This window comes from Physcomitrium patens, chromosome 3 (genome assembly GCF_059467195.1).
Source record: "Physcomitrium patens ecotype Gransden chromosome 3, ASM5946719v1, whole genome shotgun sequence".
Taxonomy (NCBI): Eukaryota; Viridiplantae; Streptophyta; class Bryopsida; order Funariales; family Funariaceae; genus Physcomitrium; species Physcomitrium patens.
In genome coordinates, this window is record NC_143412.1 from 14,914,174 (window position 1) to 14,930,436 (window position 16,263).

The 16,263-nt window shown below is 40.7% G+C and overlaps 1 protein-coding gene across 5 annotated transcripts; it reads right to left on the reverse strand.

Annotated features, from left to right (window-relative positions):
• Positions 1–3,600: 3,600 nt before the first annotated feature.
• On the reverse strand, positions 3,601–15,825 carry LOC112280637 (exocyst complex component SEC8). Of its 5 annotated transcripts, none has more exons than XM_024516328.3 (29): positions 15,477–15,825; positions 15,029–15,072; positions 14,477–14,525; positions 13,736–13,948; positions 13,289–13,462; positions 12,793–12,897; positions 12,052–12,161; positions 11,415–11,582; positions 11,109–11,277; positions 10,851–10,957; positions 10,305–10,567; positions 9,888–10,033; positions 9,617–9,732; positions 9,433–9,465; positions 9,210–9,277; positions 8,709–8,857; positions 8,387–8,436; positions 8,134–8,234; positions 7,905–8,017; positions 7,401–7,508; positions 6,891–7,034; positions 6,548–6,633; positions 5,979–6,189; positions 5,667–5,744; positions 5,111–5,212; positions 4,755–4,829; positions 4,510–4,605; positions 4,276–4,325; positions 3,601–4,065 (listed from the first exon to the last, which is right to left on the reverse strand). In XM_024516328.3, the coding sequence occupies exons 3-29, from the start codon at positions 14,510–14,512 to the stop codon at positions 3,972–3,974; spliced, it is 3,165 nt and encodes a 1,054-aa protein (XP_024372096.1). In that variant the 5' UTR covers positions 14,513–14,525; positions 15,029–15,072; positions 15,477–15,825; the 3' UTR covers positions 3,601–3,971. The 5 variants fall into 5 exon arrangements, with proteins under 5 accessions (XP_024372096.1, XP_024372093.1, XP_024372095.1 ...); XM_024516325.3 differs by having other exon boundaries at positions 6,891–7,097; XM_024516327.3 differs by having other exon boundaries at positions 6,891–7,097; positions 9,942–10,033; positions 15,477–15,771.
• Between the last annotated feature and the right edge of the window lie 438 nt (positions 15,826–16,263).

Below are 16,263 nucleotides of genomic sequence, written 5' to 3' on the forward strand. Positions count from 1 at the left end.
GAACAATATCAGTTTAGAAGTGGGTAATCCGCAAACTTCTAATACGCTTATGTCTTGTCAAGAGAAAGGGGTAATCCACTCTTACTCAAGAAGAAACAAAGCTCTGATATTGTAAGTGTACTCTTGTCAATCTGTCAAGGACAAAGACTCGATGAGGGAAAATATACACCAAAAGGCTGTCTCGATATAATAAGTCAAAATATAAACAAGTAGGTATATTAAAAGGAAACTGGAATGGCTATTGCCACAAGACAAGAAACTAAAGACTCTTGAACCTGGACTAGAAGCAAGAAAGGAGTTGACAAGAGTGAAGAAGCCTTCACTCTTGTCTCTATATATACTATCTAACTAGGGGCTACGTGGCGACGTCCTATAGGACCTCCAATATGTGTTGACTTTGTAGGACACATGCCTTGACTTACAAGGCAAGTTTTTCTACGTTTTGGCCACATAGTTAGCTTGATCTTCAAGCTAACAACATGTGTGGCACATGGCCAACTTGTTGACCACGTTTCTAATCCAAAAAGTCAATTAAAGACACCTATGAAGTCAAAGCAGCGTCTAGGAAGTTTCTAGGAAGCTTCTATATTAAATATTATAGAATTAACTTACTTTTATCTACTTTTACTTACTTCTACCTATTTCTATATGTAATTATTAGCTTACATGATTATGGCCGTGACAGATTTTGAAAGAAGGTCAATGTGTGTATCTTCCTATAAGTTGCTACATGTAAATACTAAGCGGCAATATGGGAGTGGCCCTTTCCACCAAAGGTATATTTATACTATAAATGTACAATTACAACACAAATGTCCAACATCTATAAGAACATTACTTAGTCAAAAAAAATTCATGTTGAATAAAAATTTATAAAATTTAAGAATGTTTAAACAAGTAAGTGTAGATACACCCACCTATGTACACAAATAATTAGAATTTGGTTGCAAGTCGGTTTGCCATGTCCACAACAAAGATATAACCAGTTATTTTTTGTTCCTATATATATAAACACGTTTTTCTTAATTTATGGTTAGATGATTTGCCTAGTCTCTTGTGTTGAATTGCATAGTATTTCAATACATTAAGGTAACATATATAAATAAATAAGTATATATATATAATACTTTTGTTGCTGTTGCATATGATAACATCATTAAAATAATGACCAATCAATTTGATTACATACAATTGATGATGAAGCTGCCTAAACTAAATTCTGGCATCAGTCATGAAGCTTTTTGTAAAGGAAGCAAGAAGGTGCCAAATCATGAATATGTGGATTCATCAATCAATCAAGTAATTAAACATACACCAAAAATTGCAACTTAGCTTATCTATTTGCATGTGAGTTTTGATAATACTTAATTAAATATAAATAAATTTTTGTTACTAAGACATTATTAGAATACTTATTTGATGAAATTTATATAAAAAATCTACAAAATAGATGACAATATGAAATTTGTAAACATAATTTCTTAATTTGTATATGTATCTAAAATGTTAAAATGATCCATCCATTTACTAAATCAATCCACCTTATCATAATTATTATTAAAAAAATGGATCATCTCTAAAAACCATTGTTACAATCATGGTCCACTTCCCAACCCCCATTGGTCCTAGCCCGTGCTCCTTTTGTTCCCAATCCCTTTTGTTTCCCTCCCCCCATTTCTAGCTCTCATCTCAACCCTACATGTTCCCCCTTCTTCCCTAGAATAGGATGGGTCAATTTTGTAAATGGGTGGGTCATTTTAACATCTCTCTCTCTCTCTCTCTCTCTCTCTATATATATATATATATATATATACATTTCAAATTTTATTATTTTAAGAATAAAAAATAATAATACACACAAAATATTATACCTCATTTTTGGAGGCAATGTTTCCAATGCCATGAAACAAACCTCAAAAGTTTTCACTACCATTCATTTATTCAAATTCTTTTGAGTCCATACTTTTTATATTATATGATCACAAATTTTTCATGATTTAAGAATCCAAATCAACAAAAATATGTTTATGTTTATGAGTATATATATATATATATATATATATATATATCGAAAAATTCAAAGCTGACTAGCCTCGTCAAGTTGCAGGCCCTTGCAACCAAACGGAGTGGTGAAAACAAGGATGAATTCGTGACATTTATTCATCCAAAGGGCTGCTTTTTACATCCACGACGACCCCCCTTGATGATAGCCCCCCCCCACCTCCTCTGGCAGGCAGAGTTACCCAGTGGGTGGGGTTGCGTTTTAACCCACCCGGCCCGACCTGGCGGCAGGGGAGATTAGTGGGTTGCATTAGTGAGTTTGATTAGTGACACAGGAAGTGAGTTAGTGAATGAGGGGGAGGGGGCGTGGGGCGTGGTCCCATCCATCCCGGGGGGTAAACGTGGCTCCCCTGCTGCCTGCATGAGTCATGGATGTACTTACTTACTGGGTTGGGTTGATGAGCTGAGAAGCAAATTCAGGACCCTGTTTGATGATGCCGTCGCCCTCACTGTACCATTCTACAATTCATTCTTTGCTGCGTTGCTGTGGTACTATCGCCATTACGCCATTGCTGTGGAAGAGGAGGAAGAGGAAGGAAGGAAAAAGGAAAAAGGAAAGGGAGTCAGGACCTTCTCTCTGTGTGTGTCTGTGTGTGTGTTTTATTACTTTCTTTTCTTTTTCTTTTTGATCTCTTGCTGGTTTCTCTGCTGAGATATGAATGTGATTGTTGGGCTCGTAATGCACTCCTTAATTCGTTCCTGCACGTCTCTGTCATTGCTGATCCTGCGCCTGCAACGCCCATCATGCAATGCAGCTGCTGGGGAATTGCAAGGACTGGACCAACGCTCGCGGCGTTGCCTTGCCCTTGGTCGACCGGCCGATATGGAAGCTCTAGAAATGGGAATGCGGCTGAGAGTGCGACTGACTTATTTTACTCTGACTGACTGACTGCCTGACTGAGCCTGGTTTTGCTTCGATGGTGTGAGAGGCGTTGTCCATCGCCCCAGAATGTTCCCGTTTTTGCGTTGGTGCGGGGTTCGCTTCTGCATTGTTCTTCGCCACGCTGGGCTGTTCGTGTTCATCAAGCCTCTACCCACACACCCAACACTCTCTCTTCACCTCTTTCGGCAACAATCAATCCTTTCCTTGTCTTGCTTTGCTCGAATGTGATTTCGATATTCGTGGGTTCGGGTTTGCGTGTGGAATAGAATTTAGGGTTTTAAAATAACAGGACTGCAGCAGCAATTGATGTTGAGGTCATTTGTGTCGGACATGATTGCAGGGTGTCCGTCCTTGAGCTGCAAAGAAATAGCGGCGGATAGATTGACTTCGCAGAGTCTACATGTATTTGAGTTCCAACAAGAACTTATTACCTCGAAAGGTTGTATTCACATATTTGTTTCTTACGTTCAGATTTGGGGCTGTATGATGCTTTGCAAGTCTGTAACCTTGTGGTGTCGTGGGAGCTTTGAGTTGTCATCACGAAGGTAAACCAATCGAAGGATCAAAATAGTGTAGTTGAAACGAGATTTTTTTTTGCCACTGCACGTTGAACGTTGAAGGTGACTATTGCTCACCAACGCCAACCACTCTGGGAAACAAAGCAAGGTTATGCTACTGAATTCAGTAACGATGGATAACTCTTCAAGCGACGCTTGAAATTCAACATCCAAGTTAAGTTCCTGTGCGGTTGTGCATGGTTTTGCAGCATAAGTTGCCCAGTTGTGAAACTTACGGTAACAAGAAACTCCCAACCCAATGATAGATTACTCATCTATCAACTTATTACAAAAGAGCACTGACCAGGAAAAATCATTGCTCGAGGATAACAATCGCAAATCACCAACTCATGACTGATGGTGTTCTCCTGTGTGAAGCTATTGGGGAAAAAGGAATAAAAAATGATGCGCTGCGTTCGCCTTGGATAGCTTCAACTTCCCGTATTAGCGAAAGGATATTTCCTGAGCTGTTAACGCGTGGGCGCAAGAATTTTGGCAACGCGTTGCACAGCGTTGGCTGGTATTTCCCTGCCTGGAACATTAACCTTCAACAAGGCAGAGTACCTGCATCATGTTTCAAATTCAGTGTTAGATGTAGTTGCCAAGTGCTTGACGCAAGTCATGTCTAAAGAAATAAGTCAGCCGACTACAAATTGGGTAGACAAATTTACAATCTTCCTGAGTTTTACAAATGACCTTGAACAACCCTCCTGGTTTCTTAAAAATACATTATCAGAAACATGTAAAAATCGTTAAAGGAGCATAGATCCTCACTCCGTTAAGCTGAATATGGCATCATTCTCTGGCACGAGAGCTATTAACGCCTGCAACAACAAAACCTCAGGTTTAGATACTATCTAATTTGAAGGAACTCAGGAATTCAAGAACATCTCTACTGGGGGTCCTGTGCGTGAGGTTATCATTACACACCGAAAAATAGATAAATAAGGTAAATCACGTGCAAATCATGGGTATGCGCCAAAACAGAAGACGATCGACACCACTCACCTCAAAGGGAATCGTCAGCAGATCGTAATAGGTTCGGACACGGTCCAGTCGCTCTTCGAGAAACTCTCCACTGCTCGCCACCAGTGATGCCAATGCCTGGGTTTTCATCAAAGCCACAATGACAACGTCAAGTGTATTGGAGATCAGCCACATCCATATCCAATTGTCCACACGTTGCTAACATGCAAAACACAGATGCACGTCAGAATGATGATAGGCTAATAGAGCTTGGGATTCAAGTGAACCTGCTGAAGAGCAATGCAGTTTCGATTGACTTGTCGTACACCTAGCATATTAATGGCATCCATGTTGGTCACAGCCTGCACAAACAACACCAAAATTCAATATCAACATGAAATTTCTATCCTTAAACAACGATTGCAATAGCATCTTTAGTTTTTTTAATTGGTGTCATGCATAAAACAAAATTCTTGAAGGCCGGGCTAGCAAATTACTAGGACATTGATTCATCTTATATTGATGGATTTCTTCTTGATGGGATGTCGAAAAACGGAGCGCGACTAATATCTCAAATCCAAGTACATCACATATACTTTTACTATCTGAGGTGCTCCAGGACTCGGACAATAGTAAGACAAACCTTGATAAAGGCTGCGGCAGACACACTACATATGCCTCCAAATATATAGCTCCTCTTCGAAGGTGGCATGTATGCAGCCATCTCTTCAGCTACTCTTTGGATCTACATCCAACACCATCTCATTAGCAACGCAAATCATCAGACGTAAATGACAATGGAAAATGTGAATCAATCAAGACATAAAAGGACGGAAATCAAAGTTGTGAAATTCCAGCTCCTCATAAGTTGTGACTGGTGATGAGTAGTTAAAACCTTCATAGGTTTGGTGCAATTCAACAGTGTTGTTTATCACCTTCACTTTACGTGATTTCGTTTTGTAATTTCCAAATTAAATGACTCTTACGCAAAGCTATTGTGCAAGAACTTGAAGCTTTTCGTCATAAGAAAGATTGTTTAAAGGTATAGACGGCTTGGTTCAGCCTGCCCTCAAAGAGTAAGTGACTGTTCCCAAATATAGTTGAAAAAGAGTAGGATGAACAAAATCAGAGATGTCCATAAAGGACAGGGTAAACATGGCGGACTTAGTTCAGCACGTGACGAGTAGAAATTGAAGCACCTGGGATGTAAGGGCTACAATAAAGTCCTCTGGTTCCTCCGCATCCTGATCTCTGACATAATGCCGCCCTGCCATACTCTGCCACACAGGTACATTACAGTCGAGTGAGTGAAGAACTGAGCATGCAATGATATTAGCCATCTGAGTCCTTCAACTGAGAGCCCACTTTTGCAGGTTATGGAATCAACCGAATCAATCAAGGACATCTTCCATGCAAAACCCTTCTCAGTTTGTGATCAACAGGATAAATTGACGATGAAACCAGTTTTAGATTTTTTCCAGTAGAAGCCATAATATCCATTAAGTGCATACCTGAAGATGATGGATCGTAGCGAGCTGCATTTCGACCCTCAAAGTTTGCAGGCATTCACAGGAAAGCATCCGATACTTTTCAGCCAGGATACCTAGGCCCGTGGTCAGAGCGCTGTTTGTCCTCCGATGGCGGATCTGGGGAGACTGGGTTAAGTTTCTCCTTGACATTGAAGGAGCTGGAGATGGGGCTGCATTGTTATGTTGTCCCAACCTGCACCAGGCCAAGAGCCAGAAAATTGGCATTTGTTTATCGTTCTCTTCATCTTAAATCCAATTTTCTATAACTGGGTGTAACGCCAGAACAGTTTTTCTTGAAAGTTCCAAAAAGAGGGCGTTGAGAGAAAAGGCTACATTGACGTCTGGCGTGTTTTCTCAACTCCCTCTCTTTGGAAAGGAACACATGACGTATGTTCGTAATATCATTATTTTAAATCACCACTCCCGGAATTATGGTCTCTCCAGAGAAACTGAACCCATCGTAATGCATAACAGCAGGAATGAAGCAAGTTGCACGTTACAAAATTTCATGGGATGTCTAAGGGGGTGAAGTGGAGGTGTAGGAATTTTACTGCTGTACAGATTCCGACACAAAATCCAGCGAGTCGCTAAGTCCAGCCAGCAGTACCAGTTTGTGGTGGTCACTAATAAGTTGCTCCTATTTACATAAAAAGAAAAGAAAAGAGGAAGACTAAGTCAGACGGAAAAGTATTCCATGGTTGCGGAGATGACTAGACAGTTGCTAAGCAAAGATGAAACTGGAGAGAATAAAAAATGATGGAAAATTACCCCTAAAATCGAGCTGAATTAATAAAAAAATTCCATTTCAAATCAATTTGAATCTTTCCACAAACAATGAATTCAGATCAATCGCATATCGAGCTCAGGAGATGGCAGCAAGAGTGTGTCACTAACCTTGCGGATAGGTCGCAGACTAAGAAGAAGGTTATTCAGCTCCATCTCCACTTCTAAAGCTCCTTCAATATCCACTGAAGGACCATCCTTAAATCCAAGCTGATTGAGATAGGTGGCCTCCAGAAGTTGGTTTGCAGGTTCTTGCTTCATTAAATTACATATGTCAGGACGACCAATCACGGTGGAACTTAAGCTTCCTAAGACTGCCTGCAGAAGTTGTACATCTTAGTATGCATGTCAGAAACAACCAAACGTATCAAAATGTGGATACATAGGAAACTTGTGTAGAACAAGGCACATTTGTAATAATAGAGTATTCCTACTGCGATGATAAAAGGAAATTGGATCATCCAAGAAATGTATTTCATTCAAAAAACAGCGACTACTGAACTTGTGATAAGGCTGCTCTAAGAGCAAAACCACGGTCGAAAAAAAAAAACATTCTCAATCCACTGAAGAATTCAGTTCGTATTCTCAATACAAATCATAGAATTGGTGTTTTGTTCTTACTTCAGTATACACAGCACGGCAACGTTCAAGAGTCCGGTCAAGAAGAGTCTGGACAAGTTCTAATATCTCACTTGCATACTTGGGCATTGCCTGAGCCCATCCAAGCACCTGCAATGATACCAAAATAAAAACACACAATCGTTTCATGCTTCACGGTCAGTTTACAATACAATTGAAGAAAAAAATGTTCCCAATGCTTTAGCTCCAATGCGCAACCATCTTCTCCTCTCCTCTCTTTCAGAAACGAGTGTTGAACAAATCTCAAACTTGTTCCCATAAACTGCTAGGAATATAAAAAGATCCTGTAGATGAGAGTGGATGCGAAGGGGTACACTTGGTAAGAATGTCTCATTGCTAACCAGATGTGAGGGAAATGCAGGGAAGTCTCAATTAAATATTTTCCAATAAAACATCCTATTCTTATGTGTAATTATTTATCTAAACATCACACTAGTTCTATCACTCAAATTGCCGAGGATTGAAGTGCGAGTAGAACTCGAATACCTCGGTGACAAGATGGTTTGCAGCTATTGGCCCTTGGAGTACAGGCCTGCCCTTCTCAACACTATCTTCGTAGAGTGCACCTGGATGCGCTTTTAGTCGAAATGCAGAAGGGCCTGAGCAAAATTAGCATGGTTAAAACATAAGTAAAAACTGGTAGAATAGCAGTTTTCCTCCAGGAGGAAATGTGAAGTGCGTTGAATTTCCGCAGATGCCAGGTCTGTAGACTTACTGGCAAGAGCGTCTGCAACTCGAGTTCTATAGTCAACATGCACAATGGGTAGAAACTGATTCTTCACGAACTTTTCGATGAAGTTCTGTAGCCCATCATTCCTGTTCGTATAACACCAAACGTCAGCATATATAGTCTATCTCAAGCGACATCAACTCCTGGATTCCATATTGAAGACAATATAGTGCTACGTATACAAAGATTTCTAAAAGAGAGAACTTCAACAAATATTGTGACGGTTTTACCCACTCACGTCAATGACGAGTACTTTGGAGGCAGTAACGAAGCCATTTTGTCAATAAACTGCACAAAACACAGCAGCAAATTGGTTCAGGAGTTGGCATAGGGGAACGCGAAAGGGATAATGCATGATGAGAAAAATGTTAGTCAATCATCTAACCATCAAAGGCATAACATATAACTCACAAAAATTTCAATCTCAGAGTTACTACGAGTTATTCGTCTTACATTGATATACTAGATATCGACATGAATCCAAGAATCAGAAATAAGTTTTTACCACCCAATAGAGAATAATGGAATATCTCTTAGAGGATTAGAGCAATACTTCATACCTGGAGAATAGGTCGATATATAGCAGAAGTTAGGTAGATCCCACGCTCCGAGAGTACAGCACCTGTACCATAGCCATCTTGAGAAGCAGGTAAACGCTTGCGGTTGTGCCCACGTCGAAGGCTGCCACTACTTTTTAGTTCGGTTTGGCCTGAACACAATCATATGTTTGTTAACAGCTGATTTTTGTTGCATAGCGAACCAGTGCAGACTGAACTTGAATGATGAGAAATTGACTTGGAGGACAGCAGTACGATCAAAATGGATTTTATTGTCTACACTGCCCTTTGATTTCATTGTCTATATAGCCCTTTGATATCATCAATCAATGAGGACTAACAAAATGAGCAGGAGATTCGAAAATATTATGGTCAGCTTGGGTAGACTACAAATCTATCGGAACTTGAAAAATAAAAGGTGTATGAAGAATTCTTTCTTGATCCTTAATAAGAGCAATGATGTGGAGGTAATACTTGTTGTAACTATACACGGGAAATACCTACCAGGTGGTGTCAGAATAGTATCAGTGAAGCGAAAGGCAAACGACAGCCCCTCCTCAGACCCTCCATTGCTGCATCCGCTAACATGAGAAATTTAACTCTGAATAATGTGCCAAGTGATCCTTAAAGGGCTCTTTCTAACCAGAATAAGGCCAAATTATCTGTATTCTAAGAAAACAAAAATCGATCACCCCATTCAGAATGGTGTATGATAAATGCAGCATACCTTTCCTCCTTGTTTTTGACCCCGAAAGGATTCCTGGAATCCACAACAAAAAATAAATATATTTGTCCAGAGTGCGAGGAGGAAGTTTCTAGGTACGACACCGAAAGTTAGATCATTTATGAAGTAATGTCTCATAAGAGTAGAGGTAACAGTAGGATTTGCAGGCTGTGTTAGTAGATCATACTTGAAATTGGTAATAGGTGTCTTGCTAGCAAGACGAGCTGTTTGTGCTGCAGACTCAGCTGATGTGGCATCCGGTGTAGCACGCAAGATATCACATATTAGCTGCTGGACTTCACTCTGCACGCCAGTAAGATTTTCGAGAAATAAAAGTCCGTGGTTGATTGTTTGAGTATTTGAAAAAACTCTTCAGAGCATAAAAGACTTCATGGTAACAGAACTTTTATTTCAATAGGGAATAACTGCTAACAGTGCGTTAAGTAGCTCTCTCATACCTGAATGACTGTAAGAACACCTCCAAGGCTGTGGTTTCCTTCGGTTTGACTCACCTCCACATCATTGCTCCAAGAGGCATGACCATTAGACGTCAGAAAGGAGTGCTCTTTCGCCTCCATCAATTGCCCCACTACAACATGATTCTCTACACCCAAAAGCATTCTATATCAATCGATTAAGCCTCACTACGCTATAAATAAATGCAATAATCTAAAAGTACTTCTGTTGGTCAGAAAGTGCAGAATTTTGGATTGGATTCTTTTCGTTTTGACGATAAAATGGCAGAACTAGAAATATTTTTCAGTCGTCACCTCATGGATCTAATCAGAACAACAGAATATCACACTACAAGCTGCCGTTACATTGATTAACATCAAGTAAGAACCCAAACTACTGTTTAAAGAAATGGTGGGTACCCAGTATTTGCAACACAAGAGTCAGAACCGACTGTAGAAGCTCTTGAGCAGCAGTTTGTAGTTTGGACATTGGCCCAGCATCTGCAGTTGAAGAGATTTCTTTCTTCACCTTCTTCTGCCCGGACGTGGAATACTTGCCCATAATGCTGGATTCTAAGAGCTTCTGGGCCTCATCAACGCGGGGCCTGCAGGCTTCAATCGCTTTAGCCCGTGCTTTAATTTCTGAAGTAATTAGCTCATGCAGCGTCGGTCTAAGCCTCTGGCTGTCAAAAAGCAGGTGCAACTAGTCAGCTGTGCAAATGGGTACAATAGATCTGACACTAACAGGAAAAGAAAAAAAGAAAAAAAGAAAAAAAAAAAAAGATTTGATGTTTTATATGTGAAGACGCTTGAAGTGAATACAAGAATTTAACTGAGGGAACAAACGACGGAGGCATTCGCTCAAGCCATATTCAGAGAAAGCTTACATTTTTTTATTTAAATTTTCATTTGTAGCATTAGTTTGTAAACAGATATTCAGAAGTTTGGTAATCATCAGGAACATACCTGATTATGGAACCTCCTTCTGGAATTTTTCTCAGCAATGAAAGGCATTCTACCATCGTTTGCAAGTATTTCACACCTGAAGGTGCATCGCTTTTCAAAAGAGCCTCCTGCACAGAAGTTAGAATTAAGAACCTCTCCTTTTCTGAACTCGTGCGAAAGGACCACTCTCAAATATTAATGTTCTGTAATGCTAGAGAACCAAACAAGAAAGCGAAACTTAGCAGACTAGTAATAGCGCCGCTAATGTTGTTGACTTACCGTAAAGTCATTTGGTATTGACTCAGACAACCATGGAGGATGGGATCGAGCTTTTTCGTCAGCCTCCTTGGCTGCGGAATCATCACTAGCGTTACTGGATACTCGTATATCATCAGTGGAACCATCGGCATTATCGCATGCCGTTGCAAACTCGTTCTCCACTGACTGGCTATAAGCAACTCCAAGTTCAGCAGCAGCTCGAACGTTAGAACTACGGAATAGGAGGACCACAAAAACTCCGTAGAAGCCTCACTTCAATGCAAAAGAAAAGAAAGAGAAATTACAGTTCCGTTCAAAAAGACTTACCTGTCTGAACTAGTACGACGCCGCTCCACACTGGAAATTGAGGATGGGTTACGAGTCAGGGTTCGAGTACGCCGGGACACAGGCTGCAAATTGCCGACAGCAGGAACAGCAGCCGGGACGATACTGGTGATATCATCATCTTGCTCATGGGTTGTGGCCAAGTTCATGCTGTTTTCATACCAAAAAAAATCAAACTCTATCGAGAGAACTCATAAAAACAACCATTGTTTCTGACAACCGTGGGCTGAGCCCAAAAATCCAAGTCATCGAGAAAAGAAGTCCAAGGAACCAGTTAATTCAATTTAATTTGGAAGTTGTACACTGGAAATAAAAGTGTGGGTAGTTCAACAACTCAGGGTTTAGAACTTGATGGAACGCTTAGCATTAGTTGTGTTTTGATATAAGCTCATGAGGGGAAATTTCAATGTATTAGAGACATGATTTAGAACTCCTTTACTATCAGGCAATGATCTGGTAGTTCATAAAAATCATCATGTGGCCTTCACATTAGCACTGCACATCTCATGACATGATCAACAATCCTGCAGGGATTTTGAGGTGAAGCAGAAAGAATTAAGTCTCACCAATTCCAGCCTTTCGGAAACAAGGAATCGACATTTTAACCAAAGAGTTTCACCTGTAATCGCCTCTGTTGTACAGATGAAGGTGCAAGTCCTCAACAACTTTGCTAAAAAGTACTCCACGAAGTTTTGTTAGTTCCGCACGGACATCCTGAAGTGCTCCTACCTGAAACACTAAGGACAAGAAATCAATCTAGTGCTGCGCGCTTCTCCTTTAGAAGAAGGAACAATAAACTACATGCCATATTAACCCAGAACTAAAAGATTTCTACAGTAATTCGACCGTGGAAAAAGTCTATTCTCTAGCGTGGTTGAGACGCACAAAGGCTCTACCTGCTCACTGATGGCGATATAGATAAATTTGAAGATAGTTGAAGACTTATGTGCAGCAGATAACATTGCATGTGAGAGGCAAACTATCACACATACAAGGTTTTTGATCTAGAGCTGAAAGAGTTAAGTACATAATTCACTGTTTTTATCCTCTGCCAAATTTAGAATAGATATGTTAACTTCTTAGTGCCCTCGACACCTCCAGAAATAGAACTAGACACAAGGAATTCCCTGCGTAACCTGAATATACATTTTTATTTGAACCCAAACCTCGACCAAATGGTAGGAAAGGAAGTTGCTAATTTTTCAGGTTTTAGCAGTTACCGCATCTCATAAAAACGCTCTAACGAAATCTCGATATTGATGTCATCTTTTACTCAAAGAACAGATCCACAAGTATTTCCAGGAAAATTAAACTAGTAAACCACAATGCCGGCGAGCAGTCATTCGTTTACAGCGCCTACCGTTTGAATGCCTTCACGATCAAGCATACTTATGGACTGAAGGTGAAGTTGTACAGCTGCGTAGTAACGTTTCTCTGCTGCCAATCTTTCAATCCGTGCTGGCACCTGCTCCACTTCAACAGCGCAAGCTTAGATCATACCCAATCACAGTTTAGTGCGTCAAATTGTTACTACCATTTTTTCCAAGCAAACAAAAACCAAAGTATCACTTGAGTCCATCTCGAGTGAAGCTATTCTCAAATCTCTTGTTTGAAGTTACTCCACTTCTAGAACATGTTTACTAGAATATGCTGCAACTTATATCAAGCTCCAATTTCTTTTCACTGTTCCGCATTCAAGGTGGACGCATCCAATATTACTACCTCTTCTTACACCATTGAAGACATTTAGAATAGCTATTGAACGTTTGATCAATTGGCATAACACACATGAGGACCTACCAAATATTCGAAATGTAACTGAATTATGGTTGTTGGTGGTTTGGAGAATGAAAAACCTGAGAAACTTTGTCGATCTCATCAAGCAACGAGATGACATGACGCAGTGTCACTGAGCGGGACCATTGCTGCTGGAGTTGCTTGTGGCGAGCTCCTAGCAACTTTCGTGCTTCTGCCAAATCCTCTTTTAGACTATCTAAGCTTCCAGCGGACTCGCTGAACACCCGTAATATCTAACACCAAAGCGCAGTCATCACAAAGGTAGGGCGGCTCAGTAAAAAGCACGCAAAAGCAAAAGAATCAGTCTAAAATAAAAGAAGAATGTGATTTAACTCAGGATGATTAAACGCAACGTAAGAACTGAACTTCTTGCACGCACTGCATTGTTGTCGTTTCGACAGTAGGAAGAGTTACACATCTCTTCCATGACATATAGTTAGAAACTGCTCGTCAACAGAATAAGGCTATAGAATCAAGTAACTAGCTACGCGAATGACAGCATATACCTGAGAATAATTATGTATAGCCTTGTTGAAACCATTGTGATAATGTCTGACAACTCCATCAACAATTTCCTCAATAGCATCCCGCGTCTCTCTTAATCGCTCCACTGAGGCCTCAATATTTGGGGATGTGATAACCTCCACAACATAGGGTAGCGAATCGAATCGAGGCTGCTTCCAGGCATCATCTATGCTATCGAGTTGAACCTTCACCAACTGCACACAAGAATATTAACACTTCCTACGAGAGCTCTGTGCAACTTAGAAGTGCAGCGTACTCAGGGCTGACTATAATTATGGTTGATGTGTGTTAGAAAGTGCAAAATAGATTTTTTTCTGGAAATTGAAACCTTAAACCAGAGGACTTCAATCAGTGTAGTATTGACATGTACAGCAGTGCAACTTTATTATAGACCATAGCAATTTCTCTTTGATCAATGGAACCAAACTAAGTTGAAATTCCTTGAATTGATTTGTGCTTTTAAGGGATTTTTCAACGTCTAAGTCCCCAATATGCGCCGCTGTCCTCAAGAATTAATAATAAAAGAGCCAATCATGAGTGAAAATCTATTCTTGAAACTCTTCGATGCGCTTGGATCTTCATGGTTATAATGAATAGGTGAGGTTTCAATAATCATCGACGCGCACCAGAGCACTAAATTGATTGCATTGTAGAACACAGTGCTGGGAGACAGAAACAATGGAAGAAATCATCAAGAGGGCGCAATGTACAAAAGTTCTTACATCCCAGTCAAGCGCTCCTGCTGGATTTGCGGCCATAATTGAACTGTTCCTGTAGACAAAGAGATTATTTCCTAATCCATCGTACGTTCACTATACGAGTCCAGATGGTTACGGTGTATACTGTCTCATGGCATGCATATCGACCTGTGATCCATTGTTTCTAGGTGATAGCGCTTTGTTTATCCTTGCAAGACCAAAGGCTTTCTCTCACTTTCCAAGCGATTCATTGGAGAAGTGCACCCCCTAACGCCGAGTAGAACGTACACCAAAAACACAACAAACACCAGCAAAGAAAGAAAGGAAAGGGAAGGACGGCTAACTTTGACACTTATAAAATCATCCTTCCCGCACTCGTCAATTGTCTATGATCCCTTTAAAGCTGGGGATACTAAGGTAGAGAGAGGCAGAATCCTCCTCTCGCTACAGCGCAATGCTAAAGCAGCGTCGGACAAGTTCACATCTAGCTTCGACCAGAATAGATTGAGAACCATGGAAGGAAGGCACTAATCAGAATCCCAAAAATTATTATTCCATCAAAATGCATGCACCTACACTGTGTATCTTCACTCCAGGACGATTTTTCCTCGTGAGATGACCTAGCAGAGACACAATCAAAGAAGAGAGCAAGTTTTAGTCCTTTTCAAATGATTTTCTCTTCCTTACGCGAGACTCCAATAAAGCCTGGGAAAACCTGCATGAACCAGGAGCTCGTGACCAGCATTACAGCTTTCTCTAAGTCTTATATCATGAGCACCGTCAGTACTCATGACTGCCTCCGCTAACTGCTTTACTTTACAACGTTTCACAATTCGAGCAAAAACAAATTGTACACTAGAGAAAACTGCAGCGATTCGCACACTACCTCCTTGAAGAAAACCAAAAGAAAAGAAGAGCATAGAGGAACAATCTAAATTTTCCTAAAAAGAGATTACGATTGATCTCTGCAATAATGCACCCTCCTTTGGAATCATAAGTGTAAAACTGAGCTGACTGCACTCACTTCCTTCTCAGCCAAGACATTGTCAGGCAGCGACCATTTCCTCCTGCCACGCAGATATTCAGAAACGTGCATCGAGCATAAAATCCAAAATACTGCACTCCGTATGTTCACTGACACCACACAACAAGCAAATCCTCGCTCCCGTGCCCGTGAGAGCTGTTTTTCAAGGTCGCCTTCCCCAGCCTCCCAGCTCTTCGCAAGATGCTACTCCACTTGTAGCGAAAAAAGAAAAGGGCACACTGCTATGGCGCGAGATGAAAACCTACATGCATGCCCAGTGACTACTCAACAACGTAAGGTCTGCTCATCATCAGACTAGCACAGGCGATTCTTCTCACAGCACCAAAGTCCACCCACACACAAGACTGACCACCCCATAGCTCAAAAGCCTGAAGGCTCAAGGCTGGACGAGGCCAAGAGCTGGATCATAGATGTGAGAAGTCTACCAAAATTCTGTGGAAGTCTCAGATCGAAGACTCTGTGGATCTTCTACGAATATATATAGATATTTGTGGAGGTCATATATATCCACACTCTACCTAGAGAACCGGGTCCTGAAACAGGATCCCGAGTCACATGTATGATCCAGTGTCACAACTGCTGACAACGACGCCATTCGTGTTGGGTCGTAATTACGTTCCCAAAGTTGGGAACGTGTGTACTTGAAATTACTTTGGTATTACTTGAAATCCGTGATTAGATTACAATCTCGGGCTTGCTACCTTCTTTCCTTCGTATTTCTCGTTTTAATTCATTTCTTTCTTATTTATTATTTTTTCAGAAAAAA

What these genes read in the sequence shown, in the direction of transcription:
- LOC112280637 (XM_024516325.3), bottom strand. Translation starts at nt 14,512, where the DNA reads ATGGCCGCAAATCCAGCAGGAGCGCTTGACTGGGAT. An exon ending in TACAACAGAGGCGATTACAG is followed by an intron (nt 11,583 to 12,051) that starts GTGAAACTCTTT and finishes GTATGAAAACAG; the next exon opens with CATGAACTTGGCCACAACCC. An exon ending in ACTGCATTGCTCTTCAGCAG is followed by an intron (nt 4,606 to 4,754) that starts GTTCACTTGAAT and finishes ATGAAAACCCAG; the next exon opens with GCATTGGCATCACTGGTGGC.